Source organism: Cibotium barometz, chromosome 30 (assembly GCF_041138505.1).
Source record: "Cibotium barometz isolate CiBa-2024 chromosome 30, ASM4113850v1, whole genome shotgun sequence".
Classification (NCBI taxonomy): Eukaryota; Viridiplantae; Streptophyta; class Polypodiopsida; order Cyatheales; family Cibotiaceae; genus Cibotium; species Cibotium barometz.
In genome coordinates, this window is record NC_141075.1 from 31,805,936 (window position 1) to 31,828,492 (window position 22,557).

The 22,557-nt window shown below is 49.6% G+C and overlaps 1 protein-coding gene across 4 annotated transcripts in view; it reads right to left on the reverse strand.

The window, feature by feature from the left end:
• Window positions 1-22,557, reverse strand: part of LOC147621389 (coiled-coil protein) — a 181,092-nt gene that overhangs the window by 44,653 nt on the left and 113,882 nt on the right. For all 4 annotated transcript variants that reach the window (XR_015269822.1, XR_015269821.1, XM_086824147.1 and 1 more), the window contains 3 exons: window positions 18,700-18,802; window positions 18,194-18,399; window positions 4,395-4,520 (listed from right to left, as the gene is read on the reverse strand). Coding sequence is in view for 2 of the 4 variants with exons in the window: in XM_086824147.1 (XP_086680273.1) it covers window positions 4,395-4,520; window positions 18,194-18,399; window positions 18,700-18,802 (435 nt within the window). In the remaining 2 variants the exon portion in view is untranslated. The remainder of the gene's footprint in view (window positions 1-4,394; window positions 4,521-18,193; window positions 18,400-18,699; window positions 18,803-22,557) is intronic.

The following is a 22,557-nucleotide window of genomic DNA, read 5'->3' on the forward strand; positions in this document are numbered from 1 at the left end:
TCTTCAATTTAGAGACATCAGAGCCCTAAAAGAGGATTACCACCATAGTTGCATAGAAACGTGTTTCTTACCTTTTGAAACTGTAGAAAACGTGTAAGAAACGTTTCAAATGTACAAAACGTCTTTTTTGAGCCCTTTTTTGCCTCTTGAGGTTTTTTTGGGGGGAGAGTTTATTCCATTTGTGATGCTTTATTCTATGATGCAGTATGTAGCATGCATTGGAATTTGCCATAGACCCTGGACAGTGGACCACAAATCATGTTATATGCACTCACATGGTGTTTTACGTTAATTTCAATGCTTTTGCCACCACTTTTCAATGTTTTTGCATGTTGGTATGCACAAAATTGCATTTTTTGTATATACCAAGCCAAATTAGGGCTTTTTTGACCCCTTTACTGTATTAAACGCTTTAGGAACGTTTCTGGAAAATAAAAAAACGTATGAAACGATTCTGAAACGTGTTTCGTACAGGGCATTTCTGAAACGCCTGAAAACTATGGTTACCACATGTAGCTGGATATGAGTGGAGGCAGCTGGATATAAGTGGGAATCAGTGTACACAGGGGAGACTTTTGTGTGTGAGAATCACTTATTAGTTGTGAGCTCCTGCCTGAACCTGTGTAAGCCCACCTACACCAGACCCTAACCTGCAAGTCCTTCCACCACCACCCCCTTCCCCAACCCCTGCCTTCACCCTTGAGCTTCCGCCCCCTATCGCTCGCTCCCCCACCTGCGCCCACGCCTCCCTGCCAGCTCTCCTGCCCTTGTCCTCCGCCTCACTCATCCCTCTCCACGCGCAGATCTCAGTTCTGCCTAGTCTCACATTTATTGCTCTTTTCCTAGTTGGAGCCGCCCCTGGACTTCCCCCTTCGCAGGACTCCATGTCAGCCACTCACTCATCCCCATTCAAGGCTGCCCCCAACTACATTTTTCCTGAAGCGGGCTTCCAACTCTTAGCCTCTTCAGTTCACTCATTGGAAGCTACCACGCTTGTCCACAAACTGGTCATCAACCGGCCAGCAAGTGGGCAACTCCGAGACCTCTTAGAGGCAGGCCTCATTGGGGAGACTAGAGACGGATCACCAACATCCAGCTCTTTGGCAACGGCTACATCAGGATCGAGTTCGACTACACAGGCTTGGTAGAAAGTACCCTAATGTGGAGCCCGATTATAATTCGGGATGCACACGCTTTCTTCACCAAATGGCGCCACTATTTCTCTCCAGATACAGACCCTTTGGCCAGAGTCACCGGCTTCACAGTCACCATTTGCTTCCCCGGGCTCCCCAAGGAGTACTTGGCGCACCTACCGACTATCGGCCGTACATTGGCCGAGGTGCTTGAGCCCCTCCCTCCCTGCCCCCATTGATCTCAGTTCTGCCTAGTCTCAGAATTATTGCTCTTTTCCTAGTTCGAACCGCCCCTGGACTCTCGCCTTCGGAGGACTTCATGGCAGCCACTCCCTCATCCCTGTCCGAGGCCTCCCCCAACTGCTTTTTCTCTGAAGCGAACCTCCACTCTTAGCCTCTTGGGTTCTCTCTTGGAAGCTACCACACTTGTCTGCAATTGGGCAACTCCAAGACCTCTTATAGGCAGGTCTCATTGGGGAGACCAAGGATGGATTACCAACATCCAGTTCTTGGCCAACGGCTACATCAGGATCAATTTTGCCTCCACAGCCTTGGTAGAAAGTACCCTAATGTGGACCCAATTATAATTCAGGAGGCACACACTTTCTTCTCCAACTGGTGCCACTATTTCTCTCCAGATACAGACCCTTCAGCCAAAGTCTACAGACCCTTTGGCCAAAGTCACCGGCTTCACAGTCACCATTTGCTTTCCCGGTCTCCCCAAGGCGTACTTGGTGCATCTAGCAACTATCGGCCGTACATTGGGCCAGGTGCTTGAGTCCCCCCCCCCCCCCCAAAAAAAAAAAAAACGCATCTGCGGCAGACAGTTGCTAACGCGGACAAACTCCCCATGCTCTGGATACTTGTATTGTAGCCTCCCCACAAAACCTTCCCACCACTTTGGCGATTCCCTGCTTCGACAACTCGCATTTACTACAGCTGGTGGAGTTGTATCCACCGGCGGCTCAATGGCCATGTCTCCAACCACCTCGTCCTCCCCACCGAGACAGCCCCCCTCTCCCCCTCTTGAGGGGAGGCCTCACCCCCAGGAGGAGCGAGACCAGGAATGGCAGACTGTTGGCGATCGCAACCGCTGGTGCGACAAGGGTCAACCTGTCACCATTTGGCCCCCCAAATTGGTCCACCCGTGCTTTCTCATTATGTATGTACATTGGACTAGCGTCCATGACACATGCATATGCCAAGGATTGATGCCACTCATATGATACTGTGGACTTGGCTTTCCGTTGGGACTTGTGCCTGTGTGTACATGCCCGGAAATGCCTGGAGGATTGGTGTCTCCATTTATGCATCTCACCGAGGTGGAAAGGAACAGAAGGTTTCAATCGGGATTGCAACCCGTGTACAAAGCGGGACTACAAATGTATCCTGGTCACACCTTACACCAACTAATCCCAGCCGCCACTGCAATTGGAACTCAAGTTGAGTCGATCCAATTGGTCCTGTCCTGTCCCCTGAGCAGAGAGAAAACTACTCATGGCCTCAACTATAAACAAAAATAGATAAGGTGCCAGTGGTGAACAGCTTGAAAGGACCAAACAAGAAAGCGGACAAGAAAGCGAAAGTCTATCACCTCTGGCTCTCTGAATGAAAACTTGGCTGTGTGAAGCTGAGTAGAGCCCAGAAACACCTCGGACCCACTCCTCAAGAAATCCCATCCCACACATCATCCCCTCCAGAAAGCCCGAGTCCACTCTCTCATAGGTTTTCTCAAAATCAAGGAGGAGAACAACAAGATCCTGCTCCCTCAACCTGGCTAAAGCGGCCGCCTCCCAGAAAGTGAAGATGTTGTACAGGATGCTCCAATCTTGAACGAAACCCGCCTGCATACCATGGATCAAATGGGAGAGGAAAGGCTCCAATCGCCGCTGATGGCCATGGCTAGAATTTTGTAGGCGGTCCCTAGGAGGGTGGTCTCCACAACCGAATCTCCAATCTGCCACCACCCTCCTCGGGAATCAAATAGATCAATCCCTCTGAGAACGTCTCCGGCATGGCTCCCGTGATCATAATCTCATTGAAGGCAGCTTTAAAGCCGCATTTCATAAGATCCCACTGTCAAAGAAATAAGGAGACCAGAAGCCCTCGCGGGCTGCCTAGGAGGTTGTGCATTTATTTTTAAGAGTGTGGCATAGTGCCACTTCATCATTGCACATCCACATCAGAGAACTGTAGCATGGCAGGCATGTTCATGTCGGACATCTGAGACACGCAGTTGAGGTGCCTAGGACCACAACAACAACATTTAAATGCATGTGCGACCTCACATCTCATCACTTTGTGTGATTGTACCCAGTCTAGAGGCACATTCACAGTACATTAACATCCTACGTCTAGATGGCTCTTGCCAGCAAAAGGCTGCATATACAGGGCTCACAAGGGCAATGATTGCCAACCATCATATGGTCCACCTTGCAAGGCAATGCCCAACAACACCACAAGAAGCCTCAGCAAAAACCTAATCATAGGGTCCTTCAAGATAATCCTACCACCCTATGATTCTATGTCTATACAGCCTGATAGAGTAAAGGAGTTAGTCACACAGTCCACCATAACAAACTGAGGCTTGATAGTTCAATTCACAGCTATGCTTGTATAATCGTATTGATTATAATATGAAGGACTACATCATGAAAGTAAGATAGAGACTTGGTTTTTCATTCACTTGGAGCCTGCCTTTCCAAATAATCAGCAAAATCAGTAAGGGTTCCTCAACAATGCACACTGCCAATTACATATGCATAGTTTGCTCATAGTGCTAAAGAAGCTCCAACCCCGGTTGTCTAATGGAGATGAATTTTTCTCCTGGACCAGCAGGGAAAATTTGGGGGGAAATGAGAAGTCTTGTTGTGCTTTGTGAATGTTTCATCCTGATAATTCTTTCAAAAACGGAGAGGTTTTCTTTGGTTTTTAAGTCAATAGTTTCACCTAGCCATCCACTTAAGATGTCTAATAAATGAGAGCAGATATATTGGGGATAAAGGAGAAGTGCCCTTGCTTGGATGTGGTGAAATGGGTTGAAAGTATTTTGTGGCTACCTTAGTGAACAGCTTCATTAGCATTCGATTGCACCTACTTTCTATCTCCTGGCTGGTAGAGTAGATGATCATTCAGAAACAAATAGTTCCTACTCACTAAGCTTCTCACATGGACTCCAATTGACATTAAAACTCTTATGATTCAGTTCTCATAGGTTTTATTCAGAATACATTCTCTTGATTTGAGGGGGTCTGTGCTTACTGTCCGGCTGTAGAAATAGTCCAGCGAAGCCAATGCATCTTGTGTTAGCACTGTCTGTAGGTGAGATCGTGATCTTTTCAACATCTGGGCAACACAGGACAATGACTCGACTGCTACATAACGTTCCTGCAGTAGACAAATAGAAAGTGTTGAAAATATTAATACAAATGACAACTAGGCAGAGAGTACAAAAGAATTAGACCATAACATGATAAAAACTAAGGGGCATGTTTCTGTCTAAAGAAGAAAACGTGTATTATGTTATAGGGGACCAAGCTTGCATATATACTAGAAAATGCTCATTTGAGATTGTTTTTTGCAATGGAAACACCATCAGCAGACATGAAAAGGCTAGAGTCACCGTCTCATTGACCACAGCTAAATCCCATGAAAACATGTAAAATACATTGTACGATAATATTGATTAGAAGGCAGTGTATGCCATCTAATCCATTAAGATTGCACAAAGAAAACCATTCCTCCTTTCATTTCTCTTTCTGTCATGTGAGACATGTCGCATGCTACCTTAAAACAAGAAAAGAACTTCTCTTTAAGCTTGGCCCCTTATTGCCAAGACAATGGGCTGCTTCTCCACATTCATCGTGCAATGCACGCTGTCACTGATAGACAGAGAAATCCCCTGCCTTTGTTGGGAGGGACACACACACACACACACACAAACACACTTTTTTTGGTAAAAGCTTTGTTCTATTACTTCATTGTACAAAGAAAGAAGCCCTCCAGAGAGAAGGAAGCTTCTTAAAGATCAAAAACATTGAGCAAACAAGTCTAACTGTGGAAAAATCTGTCCAAGCCATAATAAATTGTGCCAATCCAATGTCGTAAGTGTGAATAATTTGGATTTGCGGAAATTAATGAACAATCCTGCAACTTCCCCAAACAATTGAAGAGTTGTCATAAGGGTTTGCAAATCTTGCGGAGTGTTTTTAGGGAAGAAAAGGAATCATCAGCATAAGATTGCGCCACTAAATTACTGCCATCAGGCAATTGAAAACCGTGCCGAAGTCCTTGATCCATGAGATTGTCCGTATATAGAAGCAAAGGGTGAGTGGCAATTGCATATAGTAATGCACTCAAAGGGCAACCCTACCTAGCTGATTTACCTAATATCCAAAGACATGACAATCCTTTGCCTAATATACAACGCGGCGTACTGTCTTGGTAAAGCCAATAAATGACTCATTGCATTTTAGGCCCAAAACCAAGTTTTGTCATCGCTGCAGCTATGAAATCCTAGTGAGTTGTACCAAAAGTCTTTGCTACATCTATCTACAACAATAGTACATCCTGTTTCGAGTATTTGGCATACTCAATACCCACATAAACGTTACAAATGTTATTTGTGATTTTGTCTTCTGGGTACAAAACCTTATTCGGCTTGATGTAATCCTTTGTGCAATATCTTTTTTACTCTCAAGGTGATTATTTTAGTGATGATCTTATAAATAACAAGCATAAGAGTAATCGGATGCCAATCTCAAAGACCGACAAATTGCTTCTTCGGTACTACCTCACTAATCATTCTTTTCAAGATACTAGCGTAACACCTTGCTACCAGGATTGATTGATCATAAGTAATAATAGATCCTTAAGCAGGTCCTAGAATTGCAAAAAGAATTATACTGCCAACCCATCCCACCAAGGAGATTTCCATTTGCCTAAAGCCTTGAGAGCATTGTGTATCTCCACAGATGTAAATAGGCTTTCTAATTCAAAGGCTTCCTGAACATCCACTATTTCTTTGACATTCTCAAGCACTTCTGTACAAGCACAAGTCATAGAAAGGGTTTCATCAAGAGGTGATGCAAAAACTTTTTGGAGTGAGTCACACATTCGTGCTCTAACTGCAGTACATTTTGCGTCCACTCTCCATTATCCTTTTGCACTCGTGAGATGCATTGTTTTGGTATGGTTACATGTAAGTTTTTAAAGAAAGCTTTTGAGGAGCAGCCCTTATCCAAAATAGAATTTTGTCTAGACTTGACTTGCCATTTTTGTAGCTTTCTATGATTATTCAATTCAAGCTAATGCTTGGCATAACATATCTGATCCTCTTCCTTCCTGAGGAGATAAGGAATGGACATGGCTAATTTCTTCAAGTGTTTGCAATTGATTCTTCAGCTGCCTCCTGAATTTGTTCTCTCCTCAATCATATACCATTTACCATAATCTGTAATCACCCCTTGCATACGGGATACAAAATGGTACCAAGCAATATCCATATCTTCATAAATTTCAGCTATCAAAGCAAGGACCACATCTGCAACCATGTCTCTAAAATACTAATGAGTCAAATAACTGTTGTTAATCAGCAATAATCTCTTAGCTAATAACTATCAATCAGCTAGTGACATGTCGAAGTACAAACTCAGCCATATAGGAGCATGATCAAAAGGCTGCAAAGAGTAATCCACTGGTCACCATTTTGGCCATCTCCACAATTCATGTGTGTGGATGGGCTCTGGATACCCAAAAGATCAAGAATGTACAAGCTTTGGGAATGGGAGATTATCCAATATAGAGGACCAAGTGTTCGTAGCATGGTCCAGGCACTCCGGATGGTTTCTTGGACACACAACTTTGGAGCTGAAGTGTCAAATGGAAAGTATGTATGGCGAACTCTTGAGGATTTTTTTTTTTCCCGGAAAAAAGATCCTTCTATTAGTTAATGAGAAAACGCCATAAGGCTACAAAGCTCACCTCGCAAGGAAGGATAAAAACACAGTGAACTCCTGAGCTCCACCCCCGTGGCTGGCCGCTCTCTGGGGGGGGGGCTACCTAATAGTACATGTGGGAGGTGAGAAAAGCCAAACTGGAGGCCTGTAGTGCCAAGTGACATCCTCGCCCCTCGCGGTGAGGAAAGGGCCAGGCTGCCGAGTGCGGAGGAAAGCCTTGCGGCGCCCTCTCATGCGGTCCGAGTCGCCCTGGAGTTTCCCCCAGTGTCCTCTCAAGGTATGAATGATGTCCACCCAGAGGGCCTGTATGACCTCCGCCGGTGGAGTCGCCTGGCGGTCAATGGCCTCCCTGCATCGGGCTCTCCAAATGTGCCAAGCCGTCATGCTGCTGATCAACTCCCATCTGTGCCCGACCCCCTCCTGAGGGGCTGCCGAAGAGAAATCTGGCGTCGGAACCACCACCATCACCCTGTCAGAGACCTGGATGGTCACACTGCCAGGGACGTCCTCATATCCAAGGGCCGGGCCGCTGTCCGTGGCCCAAGCCACCGCACCCCACGTCACCAGCATCTCACCTGGTGAGCCTGCAAAAACCATCCTGAGAGCGCGCTGCCAGACCTGCTGTGCCTGTGGGCAATCCCATAAGCAGTGCCGCTGCGACTCCTGTGCATGGCCGCACCGAGGGCAGGACCCTGGGTGACTGCCGAAAGCTAGCCAAGCCCCCACAGCCAGTCCTCTATGCGCTGTGAGCCAGAGAAACAGCGTCACCTTCCGGGGCCGGAAGCTGGTCCAAAGGCGCTGCCAGAAGTCCCTAAGAAAGGCAGGGGAGAGCCCCTGTCGCCGCCAATGCTCGGCCGCCGCCGGGGTGCTCGCTATCCTGTGTCTCTGAATCCGCCGCCCCAGCCTCGCTGTGTACTGAAAAAAGGGAATGCCTGGGCTGGTAGGGGCCAAGTAGGGATCTCGCCAAAACCACTCACCTGGATCCCACTGAAGGCGAATAAGAGGCCTGCTGTCCCAAGCCCATAATCTCCAAGAACAGTCCTCCCCTATCGAGGCCGGTGAGGGGTCTACATGCCACTGTCTCTGATGAAAGCCGACCACCCGCATCCTCTGAAGAATACATCCCTGGAACCCATCCAAATCTAGTCGTGTCCTCTGAAGCTGGCCACCCTCTCCCACCTCGAAAGTGAGTGGGGCGACTCTCTCCGCTGTGCCGCAGACCGCTAGAAGGATCTCATGCCGAGTAAAGACACCCATCCACTGTGGAGGTGGAGGGTCCTGTACTGGGGTCCGCCACTCCCGGGGGATGGCCGCCTCAATGTCCTGTCTCATCAACTCTCTGCCCCTCATCCCACTGAGTCTCCTCCCCTGAGCCTCTAGAGGCAGCTGCTGAAAACCTATCCAGTCGTCTAGGGACTGGGCTGGGCCAGAGCTCAGCGGGCCCCACGACACGTGAGACCGCGATCCAACCATATGGCCACTGGGGAGACGAATCAAGGGGTTCCAGATCAAAGGCTGCCTCAGGCGCTCCTCATCGGTGCCCGGGGGAGTCTGGAAGAGTGACGGCCTCAGATGCGACCAGGCCCTCAGAAGGCTAGCTGCAAAACGCTCCTCGAAGCCAAGGCCCACTCCTCTGGATCGCTGCTCTGTAAAGATCCACCTGATGCTGGGGGTCCAGGGGCCGCTAAGAGAAGGGGTGCGGCTGAGCATCCTGGAAACAAGAAACTCCTTCCACGGCTCAGCGCCTGGCAGGAGGCCACGAACTACCAGCTTGCCAAGCAATGCTCGGCTTTGGCAAATAGGATCAACAATGCCCAGGCCGCCTCTCTCCCTCGGCTGAGTGATCACCGCCCATGCCACCTTGGCCCTGGCGGGCCGCCCGTCGCCACCGGACCAAAGAAAGTTCCTGATGAGCCTCTGCACCTGGCCAATGCACGCCCGAGAGAAGGCCCAGCAAGAAGTGATGTACCACATAGTAGCGAGCAGAACCTGGTTGGCCACAACTACTCGGCCAGCCAGAGATAAACGAGCGGTACTCCAATACAGAAGCTTCTTCCGAATGCTCAGAAGAAGGGGGGCTATCTGCTGCTCCGGAGATATGTCAATGCCCACATAGCATCCCAAATAACGCACTGTAGTGCCGGGGGGCAGCCACTGAAAACCGTCAACTGGCCTCCAAGTCGGGGGGGGCATAGAGCTGACCCACAACCCAAACGACTTGTGCCAGTTGATCAAAGCGCCCGAAGCTCTGCAAAACCTGTCCATGGCTAAGGCGAAGCGGCGGAGGTTCTCCTCACCCCCCTGAAGATAGACAGCAGTGTCATCCGCAAACTCCGAGTCTAGGAGCTCCTCCGAGGTGCGGATGGGAAGCTGGAGGCCCCGCAAACCTGTATCCTGTGCCGTCAAAAAAGTGCTCATGGCCTCCGCCACAAAAAGAAAAAGAAAGGGCGCCAAGGGGCACCCTTGCCGCACCGAGCGCGAGAGCTGGAACCTCTCTCCGCGCACGCCCTGTATCAGTACCTGGCTATGAGCCGATGTGTAGAGTGCAGAGACCCCACGGATCCACTGAGGGGGGAAGCCCATCCTCTCCATAGTGCCTTCCAAGAAGGCCCAGTCCACCCGATCATATGCCTTCTCGAAGTCGAGAAGGAGCACTGCCAGATCCTCCTGTCGAAATCTAGCCAGAGCCGTAGCCTCCCAGAAAGAGAAAATGTTATCCAGAATGCTCCTATCCTGGATGAAGCCTGTCTGCGTGGAGTGGATGATGTCCGGAAGGTGAGGCTGAAGCCGCCTGCTGATCGCCTTAGCTAGGACCTTGTAGGCCGTGCCTAGCAAGGTGATCGGTCGCCACTGTCTAATCTCCAGTCTGTCTCCTCCCTCTTTGGGGATCAAGTGGATCAACCCCTCTGCCATGCTGTCCGGCATGACTCCTGGCTCCATAATCTCCTGGAATGCCACTCTGAAGCCCCTATGTAAGAGGCCCCAGTACCTCTGGAAGAAAGCCACAGAAAGACCGTCCTCTCCAGGGCATTTGCCCCGAGGTAATGCCTGAAGAGCCTCCTCCAGTTCCGTATCCGAGAAGGGGGAGAGAAGGGAGTGGTGCAAATGGGCCGGCACAACCGGTCTCGTGAAGCTCCAGACTTCTCCCGAGCCTCTCTCACCCTGTCATCTGCTGGCTCAGCAGAGAGAAGATCCCTGTAAAAATCTGTGGCTATAGCCCGAACCCTGGGGGGATCCACCACAACCTGGCCATCAGCCTGCCGAAGACGCCTGAGACCCTCTCGTCTAAAGCGAGGCCCTGTCGCCTCAAAGAAATCTCGAGTCACTCTGTCTCCAGCCTGTGTCCAAAAAGACGCCCGAGCATGGAATCAGAACTCCACCCTCCTCTCCTCGATGGATCTGATCTCAGTGCGAGCTGACTCCATCTGCTCTGAGATCCAAGGGCTCGTAGGATCCCTCTCCTGGAGTCTCTGGAGGGACGCTAGACTCCTCCGTAGGCTCCTCTCCTGCTCTTTGAAGGCCTCCAGCCGGTCCAAGGCAGCCTGTCTGAGCATCTGGCTGATCTCCTGCAAGCCACTGGCAAGATCGCTGGCTGCCGATCCTCTCCTGAACTGCAGCTCCGGCCAGACCTGCTCAACTCTGATCGCAATCTCGGGCTCCTCTATGAGACAATCTGGAATCCGGACGCTCTGGCCCTGCTCTCCTCTCGTGGGGTCCTCGATCTGGAGAAGCACTGGAAAGTGGTCTGAAAACGAGGAGCCTGCAAGTATGCCCACTGTGCCACCTCTATCACAGGCCCACTCATCAATGTAAAACCTGTCGATGCGGGAAAGGTTAACTCCTGTGGCCCGTCTATCCGAGCGCGAGAAAGATAGACTCCCCTGCAACCTGCCAAACTCCGGGAGAGTCCACGGATCCTAGCCTCTCACCTGTAACACTAGTTCCTCCCAGGCAGCGAGCTCCGGCCCATGAATGGTCTCCTGGCTGCCCCCCATCCTGTCCTCTGCATCCTCCAGCATGTTGCAATCCCCTCCGAGGCACCAGTGGTCTGCCAAGGGGAGGGACTGCCTAATGGTGCTCCAGAACTCGGCTCTCCCGGTCGCCCCATTAGGGGCGTAGAAGTTGAGGAAGCCAATGCGGTCTTCCCCAACCCGAAGGATGATCCACTGCGCACGACCCTGGACCAGAATGCCAGAGTCCACAACCTCGGATAGAAGCTGCTCGCTGACTGAGATGCATACTCCACCCTGGTTCCCCTGGGAGCCATATGCCGGTGACCAAAAAGTGTGACTCCTGCCTGGCAAGATCTTCCCGCAGGTGCGGGTACGCCCGGCAGAAAGGTGGTGCTCCTGGATGAAAAGGATATCTATGGGTCCTCCAACGAGAGCCCTCTGGATCTCCTGACGAAGTCTGCCCCGACCAATGTAGCAGCGATGTCCACCGAGACCCTGGATGTTCCATGAGAGGATCCTCATGGATGAGCTATGGCAAGTGAAGCAGCCTCCACTGGCTCACCCCTCTCAGCCGGCCCAGATGATCTACCCTCCACTCTGTGAGTCTTGGGCGCCGGCTTGGAGGGAGAATAATCACTGTCTGTCCGGGTGCGGAGTCTCTCCAAAAAGAGGGTGACCTGTCTCTGTGTCCAGCCCCACTCCGCCTTCGCCCTGTCCAGGGCATAGGCGTGAGACCAATCCTCAGCATATATGTATCTAAAGGTAGGCTGCACCCTCGGGGCGGCATGCAGGAGAATCAGAAGCACCGCCTCAACTGAGGTGTGGACCGGATCCGCCCGCCAGTCTCCTATACCAAACAAGCTCATGCGGGCTGAGTGTAATCGGGTCTGCAATAGGTCCGTGAGCCCCAAGTCACTGAAGTGGTGGGAAAACTCCAGTATCTGATCACGCAAAACTTCCTCTACAGAGTTGCAATCCCAAGCTGTGTCTGGGGCAACACTGAGAGGAAAGGAGAAAGCCACCATGCTGCTCACCACAGAGGGAGAACGAGAGGGATGGCACACCACGCAAACTCGCAAGGGCGCGACCAGTGTCTCGAAAGGGCCAGCATCCAGCTGGAGGCACCTGAAAAAACCGTAATCCACTGGTAGCCCCATCACTCGCGGGGGCCCCCCAGGGGAGGCTGGAGAGAACTCTGTGGCGGGCGAAGCAAGGATCGCCATCTCCACCGGCCCGGAGTGGCGGTGGAACAGCCGCTGGACTGAGCTCTGGCCTACCCAGCTGCGCTGCCCCGGGGCAGTGGGTGGTCTGGCGAAGTATCCTGGAGAGGCCGAGGGAGGGATGGGGGCTCGCGGCGAGGAGGGGGGAGAGCGAGGAGAGGATGGAGAGGCATCTGCCAGAGGATAGGTGTCAGGGGGGGCCGCCGGGGGAGAAGGGAGGGGGGGGCTGGGGGGGGAGAGGGGAGGGTGGAAGGAGTGCTCTCCGGGTGGGGGGAAGGGGAGCCGGGGGGCGAAGAGTGCGGCCCGGGATCCTCAGGAATCTGCTCCAAGGAGGGGGCGGGGCCCCCCGCGGGGGGAGGCGGGAGCGGGGTCTCCACGTGGGAGGCTCCACCAGCGGCCTCAACGGGCATTGAGTCTGAATCCTCGTCCATCGGGGTGGGACCTGCTGGCCGCCTAACCCTGACAGGAGCATAAGTGCGGGTAGGTGCCTTTACGCCACCCGGAGTCGCCTGTCCGCCAGCCTGTGCTGCCTGCTGGCGTCTGCGACGGTCCCTGCAGGCCGGGCGTTTCCGCCGGCGAACCTCCTGCCATCCGCCAGCCTCCTGGGACTGCGCGGCATCCTCCGCCGGGGCCTGCTCGTCAGATGATGGCGCCTGCTGTGGCGAGCCAGGGATGTCCGGTCTCTGAAGTGGATGGCCACCCCTCGGGACTCCTGCAGGGGGTCCAGAGGCGGCATAGCGTGAAGGATGAGTCCCCTTGCGGGGACAGGCGCGTGCGAGATGGCCCATCTCCCGACATGTGTAACACTGGCCGGGGAGGCCCGAATACTCCACGCGCTGTATCATATGACCTCCAGAAAGACAAGGGAGAAGGATCGTCTTCGGGAGTGACTCCGGTGACGGAACCACAACCCGAATGGCCGGGAGTCCTGCTGCCCGAGCAATCACTGAAGCCGCTGTCTGAGGCGTCTCCACCACCTGCCCGAACGCCTTGCCAATGGATGACAAGAGGGGCAAGTACTCCCTACGGAGTCCAGGAAAGCAGATAGTGACGGGGAAACCTGTCGCGCCTGCTAGCGGGTCAGAAGCGGGGTCGAAACCATGAGTCCATCGCGCCAGGAACGCCCGGGATGAGCGGAGGGCAATGGGGCTCCGAGCCAGCACCATCTGAGCTGCCTGTGGGGACTCGAAATCCACCTGGTAGTAGCCACGTCCCAAAAAATCTACGCTGACGATCTTGGCGGGCACGCCAACAAGGCTGCCTTGCAGAAGGTCGCGAAGCTCTCTCCGCATCGGACGGCTACCCACTATCTTGCAGACCAAGGAGGAGGCCTCAAGAGCGGAAACTGTGGAAACAAACAACTGAAGATCTTCAGCTGTGAACTCCAGACGGAGACCGGAATCGGCAGGGTTAGTCGGAGCGGCTTCCATGGAGTCCTCCAAAGGGAAAAAGCCAGAAACCGGGGTCACCAACGGGAGGGACACAGCCCTGCGAGGAAAAAAGGAGGCGGATGGCTACAGGATAGCGGGAGCGGGAGCGGGGGGGGGGGGGGGGGGGGGGGGGGGGGGGGGGGCTATGGCGGGGAGGGAAGAGAGGCGGAAGGGAGGAGAGAGACGGCGGAGGGGCGAGAGGAGGGGGAGAAGGAAGGGAGGAGAGAGAAGGCGGAGGGGGGAGACGGAAGGGAGGAGAGAGAAGGCGGAGGGGGGAGAGGAGGCGGGGGAGAGAAGAGAGGCGGGGGGAGAAGGAGGCGAAGGGGGTTAGAGAAGCGGAGGAAAAGATGACGGGGGAAGGAAGCAAGCAAGCGGCGGGGGGAATGGCTGGGCCGGCAGCGTGGAAGGTGGCGAAGGAAGAGAAGGCGGGGGGGAAAGAAGGCGGAAAAGAGGAGGGAGGCGGGGGAGTGAAGGCGGGGGAGGACGTGAGGCAGAAGGCGGGGGAGAGAAGGCGCAATGCAGGCGGACTGGCGGGGGGGAGAGGGGGGCGCGATGGCGAGAAGCAGCGGGGGGGGGGGGAGAAGCGGGGCTCGCAGGCGATTCACAGCAGTCTACTCTTGAGGATTTGGGAGAGATTGAGCAATGAAATAGGTTTCTACGTGGTGCTTACATGTATTTCATATGTGGTGAAACACAAAGAGATTATCTCCTAAATTTTAGGAAAAGTTGCTATTTTTGGTAATCTCCGATGGTTTTGTTCGATCATTACATCTGAAATTTGACAGAGATCGAGTATTGCCAAATCGCCATTGTGAACTAAGCTATTATCTGGGATATTCTTAGAGCTGAAGATTGTGGAATTTTTGGCCTTTGGATTTGGGACATGTGGCAGATATGAGGATAAAAGTGAGACAAGTGTCCTAACACTTGTCAATTCAACTCTACACATGGCATTGTAGCATTTTCTTGCTTATTTGAATACGAGAGAGTTATGTCTTGGACGAGTTTGAGCTTCAAGCTGGTTTTTGGAGGCTGAAAACTCTGATTTTTCACCATCTCTTCATTTCTAAACCCACCATAGCCATATCCAGCTTGGGGAAGATGATTCTCACTACTCTACACCATCTTGCACACCCCGGATGGCTGTTTTTCAGCAAAACAGTCCTAAAGCTTGTTGAAATTTCTGGATTTATGCAATATATAGGCTGTTTTACAGGCTTTGGCCCTCATGGATGTGACTCCGTTCTTTCACCATCCAGAACAACCATAAAAGGAGTAAAAGGCTGCAATTGTTCCTGCAACATACGCCATAAAGGTCTGTAGTGCATACCCAAGTGCCAACGGCTTTCAGCTCGAGGAAAGGACAAAACATTTCCTTCAGCATCAACATCTTGCCAAACCCAAATGCCTTTCGTAGAAAGACAGGAGCTTGCCTAGGGAAACGGAGAGTCGACGGAGTAGGGAATGCACGGCACCAAAAGATATTTTCATGTCTCATACTGTTGCCAATCTCAGGAGGTCTACCCGACCACTGAATATATTGCAAAACAAGCTTCCACTTTGCAAGGAGATGAGAGACAAGAGGGCATCGATCAATTCTACCCTCCACATAGCCAAATAAAAGTTCCCAGTGAGTTAGCTGCCATTTCCCAAATGCATCTATATTCACATCAATGCAAAGAGCTGCAACCATAAGTGTCCAAGGTTGTCTGCGCAATAAAAATTGTAAGCAGAGTGGCTTTGCATGCCAAAACATGATAATGGATATTCAGAATATTAAGCCCTCCATGCATTTTCGGTAAGTATATGAACTCATACTTGAGGAGTCGCAAGGCCTTCTTATATCAAGAGTTTTGCCAAAAAAGTTCAATGCTTTTTGTCATGAAACCAGAGATTTGGTTTTTAGACCATGCTAGAAGAGGGAGGAAAAACTGAATGTATGCCATCAAAATTGATTGAACTATTCTCAATCTCACATGAAGTGGCCAAGTAGAGAGCTTCCAATATTCCAATTTAATCATAAGTTTTTGCAACACCCAATCTGTAGCATCGCGAAGTGAAAGATTCCACCCCGCAAGATATCCCAAATGTCTGACATGTTGTGTAGGTGATCTTCAGTCTTCTGTACGTGGCCGATTAATCCTGATTTTGTAAACCACTAGATCTTCCTTGTCCAATCCTCATCTAAGATTCAATTGATGTTGATAAACATATTGATGTGCAAATATTTTGTAAGAGGATTCATTTACGTTCAAGGATCAAAGCATTTGTCTCATTCCTAACAATAACTCTCAAAATATTGGCAGCCCCACTTTTTTGGAAAAAATGAAAATTATTATTAATAAAGAGAACCAATTACATAGCTCTTGGATGTCTTTGCATGGTCTCAAAGATAAAAGGCCCCTTACAAACACTTATATGAGAGAGCAAACTGGTATGAGATCCAAAGAAAGGACTGAGACTAATTTAGCTACGATTAGGAGCCTTTTTAGGCATTAGCCAATGTGTTTATGGGATTTTTGGTGTTTTGTTGTCCAAGAACCTAGCCGATAGCAATCGGGTAGATATAGGGGCAGTTCCATGAGCCTATGAATAGGTAAGTGAAATTCATTGTGTGATCATAAGATCCCTGGTTTGTGGGGTAGGTAATAGGCTTAGGTGTTTCCTTTTGGAGGCCATGTTGGCTAGGATCTATGTACATAATGATACATATATACAAAAAAGACTATTGCATCAACATCTCTCTCTATTTATCAATTGTGTTTTGCAAAGTTCTTAATACAAGCAATTCTTCTGCATGTGACATTGGTATGAGATCCTGGATGATCTTAGGGTATTGTCCCACCCACCCTTGCTTCATCTTGCAAGGATGAAACCCTCGCCAGTGTCTTGACCTTGTGGTGGTGGGACCAAGTGGTGGCATGGATGATCCCAGAGGTGCTGAATTGGTGAAGATTTGGAAAACACACAGTAAAAAGGTGGCTGGTTTTGGTCCAAGACAGGAAAACGCAACCAAGAGGTTCTGCACCATCATCTTTAGGTATCCCAGTGGAGCCATATTTTGGGCAGCCATGAGGTATAGAGCCCTGCGGTGGGTATTGTGGGTTCGCCTAGATGCTCAATGGGCCACCATGGTAGAAGGATGAGCAGAGGAACAAGGGGTTGCAGGTTTTCAATAAGGGATCATGCTCTCAGCCCAAGAAAGGTACGAGTGTCCAGCTCAAGGAGGGGACAAGAAGAACAGACGCACATTTCTCAACACATAACAGAGCATTAGAGATTGGAGCAATCCAAGGTTGCTGCAAAAGGTTTTCAAGAAAGGATCCAAGTGGTCAAGAGTGCATCAAGTTTTGGAAGCAGGATGCCAAGGATGGAGTCCACATGCGGTAAAGGGATGATGTCAATGATCCAAGGTCAATTGGATTCCAGTCATCAAGCTTGGCACACATGCACAGACCTGGAAATACTTCTATTTAGCTAGGATTAGGAGCCTTTTTAGGCATTAACCAGTCTGTTTATAAGATTTTTAGTGTTTCCCTCTGAGCAAACAAGAAATCTGTGCTGCTGAGCCTTTAACACCTGCATGTCACACAGGCTGCATAGTCTGTTTTACTATAAAATTGTCATCGAATGTGAGCGTAAGTTGAGCAAACAAGAAATGTGTGCTGCTCAGTCTCTATCACCTGCACGTCACATAGGGGGCATAGTCCGTTTTCTTATGTCTGCTCCCCAAAGCTCCAGCCTCAACCGCAAGGTGATGGGACCTCGTGTGGATCAAAGTGATTGCCCATCTAGCTCATGGCCGGATCAGTTCCTCTAGAGAGGTTGTAACTTGTGGCCTAACTCTCATGTAAGCCTCCCATTAATTTGGATTGATGTGGGCAAGCAATATAGCCCTGGGGTATGTCCCGACCACCTGCCCAGAACCTTTTTTGGGAAATATTTGAAAGGGTGAGATCCCTTTGGTGAGCAGGCAGGTGGGCGTGTGTTACAATTTCAAGCTTTGTCCATATGGTTTTAAATCACAAACCACTAGTGGTGTATCAAAAAAAGTTAGCAATGAGAACCCCCAACCATTCGAAAAGGCCAGAACCTTCATTGGGAAATATTTGAAAGGGTCAGACCCCTTTGGCAGGCAGTGTTACAATTTCAAGCTTTGTCCATATGGTTTTAAATCACAAACCACTAGTGGTGTATCAAAAAAGGCCCAGCACCTTTACCGGAAAATATTTGTGTGCCCTGCATTACCGTTTTTCCTCGACACTAAGAATTCAGTATGTTTTAAATATCATAAGGTGTAACCGAAAAGTTAACAATGTGAGACACCACCATCCTTTTTAACGATGGCAAGGCAGATTTCAGCTGCAAGGCCTTGTCATCTAGCCTGTGGCAATATAGGTCCACAAAAAAGGAATGTACAATACTAGATTGAATTCCATGGACAAATAAATAAGTAAAGTGCCACCTGATGAGAAAAATGGAAAGTTAATAAGTACATACCTTCAGGCCATACATGTTCACAGCAGACAAAAAGGTGCTTGAAGATCCCTGATTTAGACCCATCTGAGCAACATCAGAGAGGTTCAATGGACTGCTTGAAGTAGGATAGGGTGGTTGATTGTTTGCAGCCATAGCATTCTTAGAGCGTTGATCTTCCAACCCTTGAGATATCCGGACCAAAGCTGCTCGTAATCGAGCTGTCAGCACTACAAGCCACAAAACAGGTAATTAATGTGGCAATTGCAAACCGCATGCAGCTGCCCTAATGAAATTGATTGTGTTTCACACTCTGCTGCCCTACACAATTATATATACTACAGAAACATTACGTCCTAAATACACAGCAAACGTGAAAACACTTTCTTTTGATGCAGATCAGAGAAACTTGTGGTTAGCCATCTTAGCCGTATGCTCCAGCACAAATTCATGCCTCATACTCTGACCAAAAAGCATCTGATTATTGAAATTGTAACATCAGAAAGCAAAAGATCTCAAAGGAAACTTACAGTTGGAGTTTTCAACTTGCCCTCTAGCACCACTGAAAGCATCGCGGTGACCATAAAGCTTAAAAATACAGTGGAAATATAATTCGAACAACTGACCAAATCCCTGCAGGGTAAAAGAATATATATAGCAGCATTGAGGGATCAACATACTGAAGAGATTTTATGTAAAATGTAGGGGGTCAGCACACAAAAGATTTCTGTAAAATAGCAAGATAAAAGTAATCAGCATGCCAGAGAGAAAGACAATGTCCAGGAATACAGCAGTTTGCAGATTAGACCCACAAAACGAACAAAACCAAACAATAACATCCTAAACTTAATGTTCTTCAAACAAGCAGGCACTCCGTTCGCGGGTCGTCTGAGATCCCCACCACCCCCCCCCCCCCCAACCTCTTCCTTCTCCATCACTTCCCTATTTCGGTGCCTCCCTTTTTCGCGGGCCCCCCCCACCCTGCACCTTCTGACCACTAGCCCCCCTTCTCTGACCTTTAGTATGCCCCCTTCTTCACCTATTCACCCTTCAAGTTCCCTGCGGATTTTGGTGCATTGGCCTCGTTCAGCTTTCTTTGGTCTCCACCCTTCCAAGAGGACTCCATGGCAGCCGCACTCCATCATCCCCGACCGCAGTCCCCCACCCCCTACCTTGTCCCCGAAGCGGACTTCCAGCTCTTCGCATCTAGCTTCCCTCAAAACCTCAACACTTGTATGCGCGCTGGCAGCACGGCTTTGATCCCACCTTCGACCCTCATGTTGGTGTATCCAGATTCCCGATCATGGTCTGTTTTCCAAGGATGCAGTACCTTCCACTTCTTCCTGTCATTGCGAGAACGATGTTGGGATCCGGCGGCAGCTCCCTCAAAGTTGACCGGGATCCCTTCACTTCGCATCAGCATTTCCTCACTGGAGACTGTACCGCACGTCATCTCCCCTCGATGCCTCCGGGGGTGCCCCATCCTTCAGCCGGTGGAGTACTTAGGCCTTCCTAGCTAGTGCTTCATTTGCCGTCAAATGGGTCACCTCGCAAGAGCATGCCCTCATCACCATTCTACGCAAGCTCCACACGCCGGTCCAGCCCCTTCAACCGCCCACACCCCCACAAAGTGGAGAGAGTGGACCGATTGCCCCAGCACCACCTCCCCCCTTCGGCGAGATAGAACCCCAGCACCCTACTCCCAAGGATGGGGATAGGGGTGGGTGGCAGACGTCCACGCCATAGTTTTAGGTACAAAGGTACGAATCGAGACGAAGGTACGGAAAAACGGTACCGGTAAGGGACTTTTTAGTTCAAAAAAATAAGTTCGATAGAGGTACGGTCCAGTTTAAAAAACACTTGAAAAATAGATATTTGTACACATTTAGAGATGCAAAGTCGAGAGAAGGTGGCAAGGTGGAAAGCCCCCATTGCCCAAACAGCCATAAAAAAGCCACCAAAAAAAGAACAGCCATCTTTTTTAAAAAAAAGTTTCGCATTTCTTTTGCTTGCATAGCTTTGTACCGTACCGTATTCTACGTACCTCATAAACGGGACGAGTTTTACAGACACCTATGGTCCGCGTGAAGACATTGCCGACGCCCTCCCAAAGCAGTACGCTGCTACCACACGAGACAATCCAACGCAAGCGGAAACGGTCCTGTCAGAGAAGCTGTCAAATCCCCAAGGGTACAAGCCTGACTCACCACCCAACCATGATAGCTGTGGGCAAAACCCAAAAGACTTGGCTATCCCCACCGAGCCACGAGCTGAGCTAACTAGCAAGACGCACCGACCAATCTCTACTCCATGACGTCCCATACCGCCACGGAGCTACCCTCGCGGGCCTTGAGATTGCTGCCCGCCTCGGTTGCATGAAGCAGGTGCATATCTGCACTAGTTCTAGGCTCTTGACCACAAAGCTCTCGCAAAGACTCGCAAGACTTTGACCAACCGACTGACCTTGGCCACCCTTTTATAGGCTCTTGGCCGGTCACCAGGCGTCCACACTTAGGTGCCCACCCATCAAGGCATCCCCACTTGGGCGCCCGCCAATCAGCCTGCCTAGCTCCAAGCTACCCCAAGCCTCGAAGCTAGTCTTGTGTGCGTGCTACACACAGTAGATACACTCTGTGCACATGACATACTCCCAAGTAGATACACTCTGTGCACATGACATACTCCCCTTCCTCTAAGAGCTCACTCCTGAGCTCAGTAAAAACCCAGGGTAGTCCCTCTGAAGGGTAGTCAATGTCTCCCATGTAGCGTCCTCCTCAACACGATCCGTCCACTTGATCTTGTATTCTGTGAGTAGTGCATGCCGCAAACGTCTTTCACGAAATCCAAGAATCTTTTCTAGTTCGTGTAGAACAAATGTCATATCCTCGATATCTATGATTTCTTGAAGAGTACCTAACTGGTTTGCTCCACCCAGTACTTCCGTAAGTCTACTAACATGAAATACAGGATGAACTTTCACATGAGAAGACAAGTCCAATTTAGTGGACCATTACTTCTTTTGATATGACATAATCACAAACTTGATAAAAATATAACTAGATAAGCTTGAAGTGATCTTTCACATATATTTTATAGAAAATGGAGATCAGGAGCATGACGTATGCCAATATTTTTACCAGTATTTCCACCAAGAGATAAGCATTACTCTTGACATACTACAACAAAGTTAACAAATTTGGGCTCAATTGATAGTATTAATCGGAGAGAACCATCCCCTAATATAGATTTAGAGCCAACACACTCCATGTGTAAACATTAGAGAAGCCATCCCACTCATAAAATAGAGAAGTTCCACTCACACTAAGTAGAAAAATTAAAAAATTTCCACTCATTAATGAGAGCAATAAGAGAAATAATACTCTCCATTTATAAAAATTTAAGAAATTAGAGAAATGACACTCTTTGCATATGCAACTGAACCAATCCAACATTTAACCCAAAATGGTCCGCAGTATCTAAGGGATAATTTTGGAGATCGGTTTGTCCGTAAAGTCTCAGAATCTTTCGGAACTTGCAAATACACCATCATTCCTTCAGAAAATTCTCTCGATGAACGATATCTATTAGAATAAAATCTGTCTCTGTCTTGAGCGCTTCTAATAGATTCCTTCGCAACTTGTAGCATTTCTTAAATGTCTTGCAAAAAAGTACATGTTGCACATGGTACATACACTCCGTGCACATGACATCCTAAGGTAAACCGTACAATCTAAACAATCGCTCGATAAACTGCATTGCTAATTGCGTAGCTATAACAGTCTTCCGTGTAGGTATAAACCTAGCCATCTTTGTCAAGTGGTCTATCACAACCCAAATAGAATCATGGCCTTGACGTGTTCTTGGCAATCCGGTAATAAAATCCATGGAAATACTTTCCCACTTACTACCTGGGATTTGCAAAGGATACAACATCCCAACCTGTCTAAAGCGTTCAGCTTTATTTGCTTGACAAATCTGACACTTAAGGACATAATCTTCTACATACCCTTTCATCTTTGGCCAATAGAAAGTGTGTCTCACTAAAGCTAATGTCCTGTGTACCCCAAGGTGTCCAGAAGAAGGGGCGTAGTCACACTCCTTAAGAATCTTGGACCTAATGTCCGGGACATGTGGTACACAAATTTTGTCAGTACGGAACAGTAAACCATTCCGAATCATCCACTGGCCTCCCGCAGCGTGAATGGTAAGTTGCTTAGTCACTGAGTCTTGGTCAATCAATGAGCTCCCGTCTTCGATCCTCTGCCAATATGGACCAAAATAAAGAGAGAGACTGATTCAACTTACGTCAACGACCTTTCAACAAGTCGGCCATCGGTAGTGTGAGTTGAGAGTACTCTCGCACAGACTTCGGAAGAAAAACGACAAAA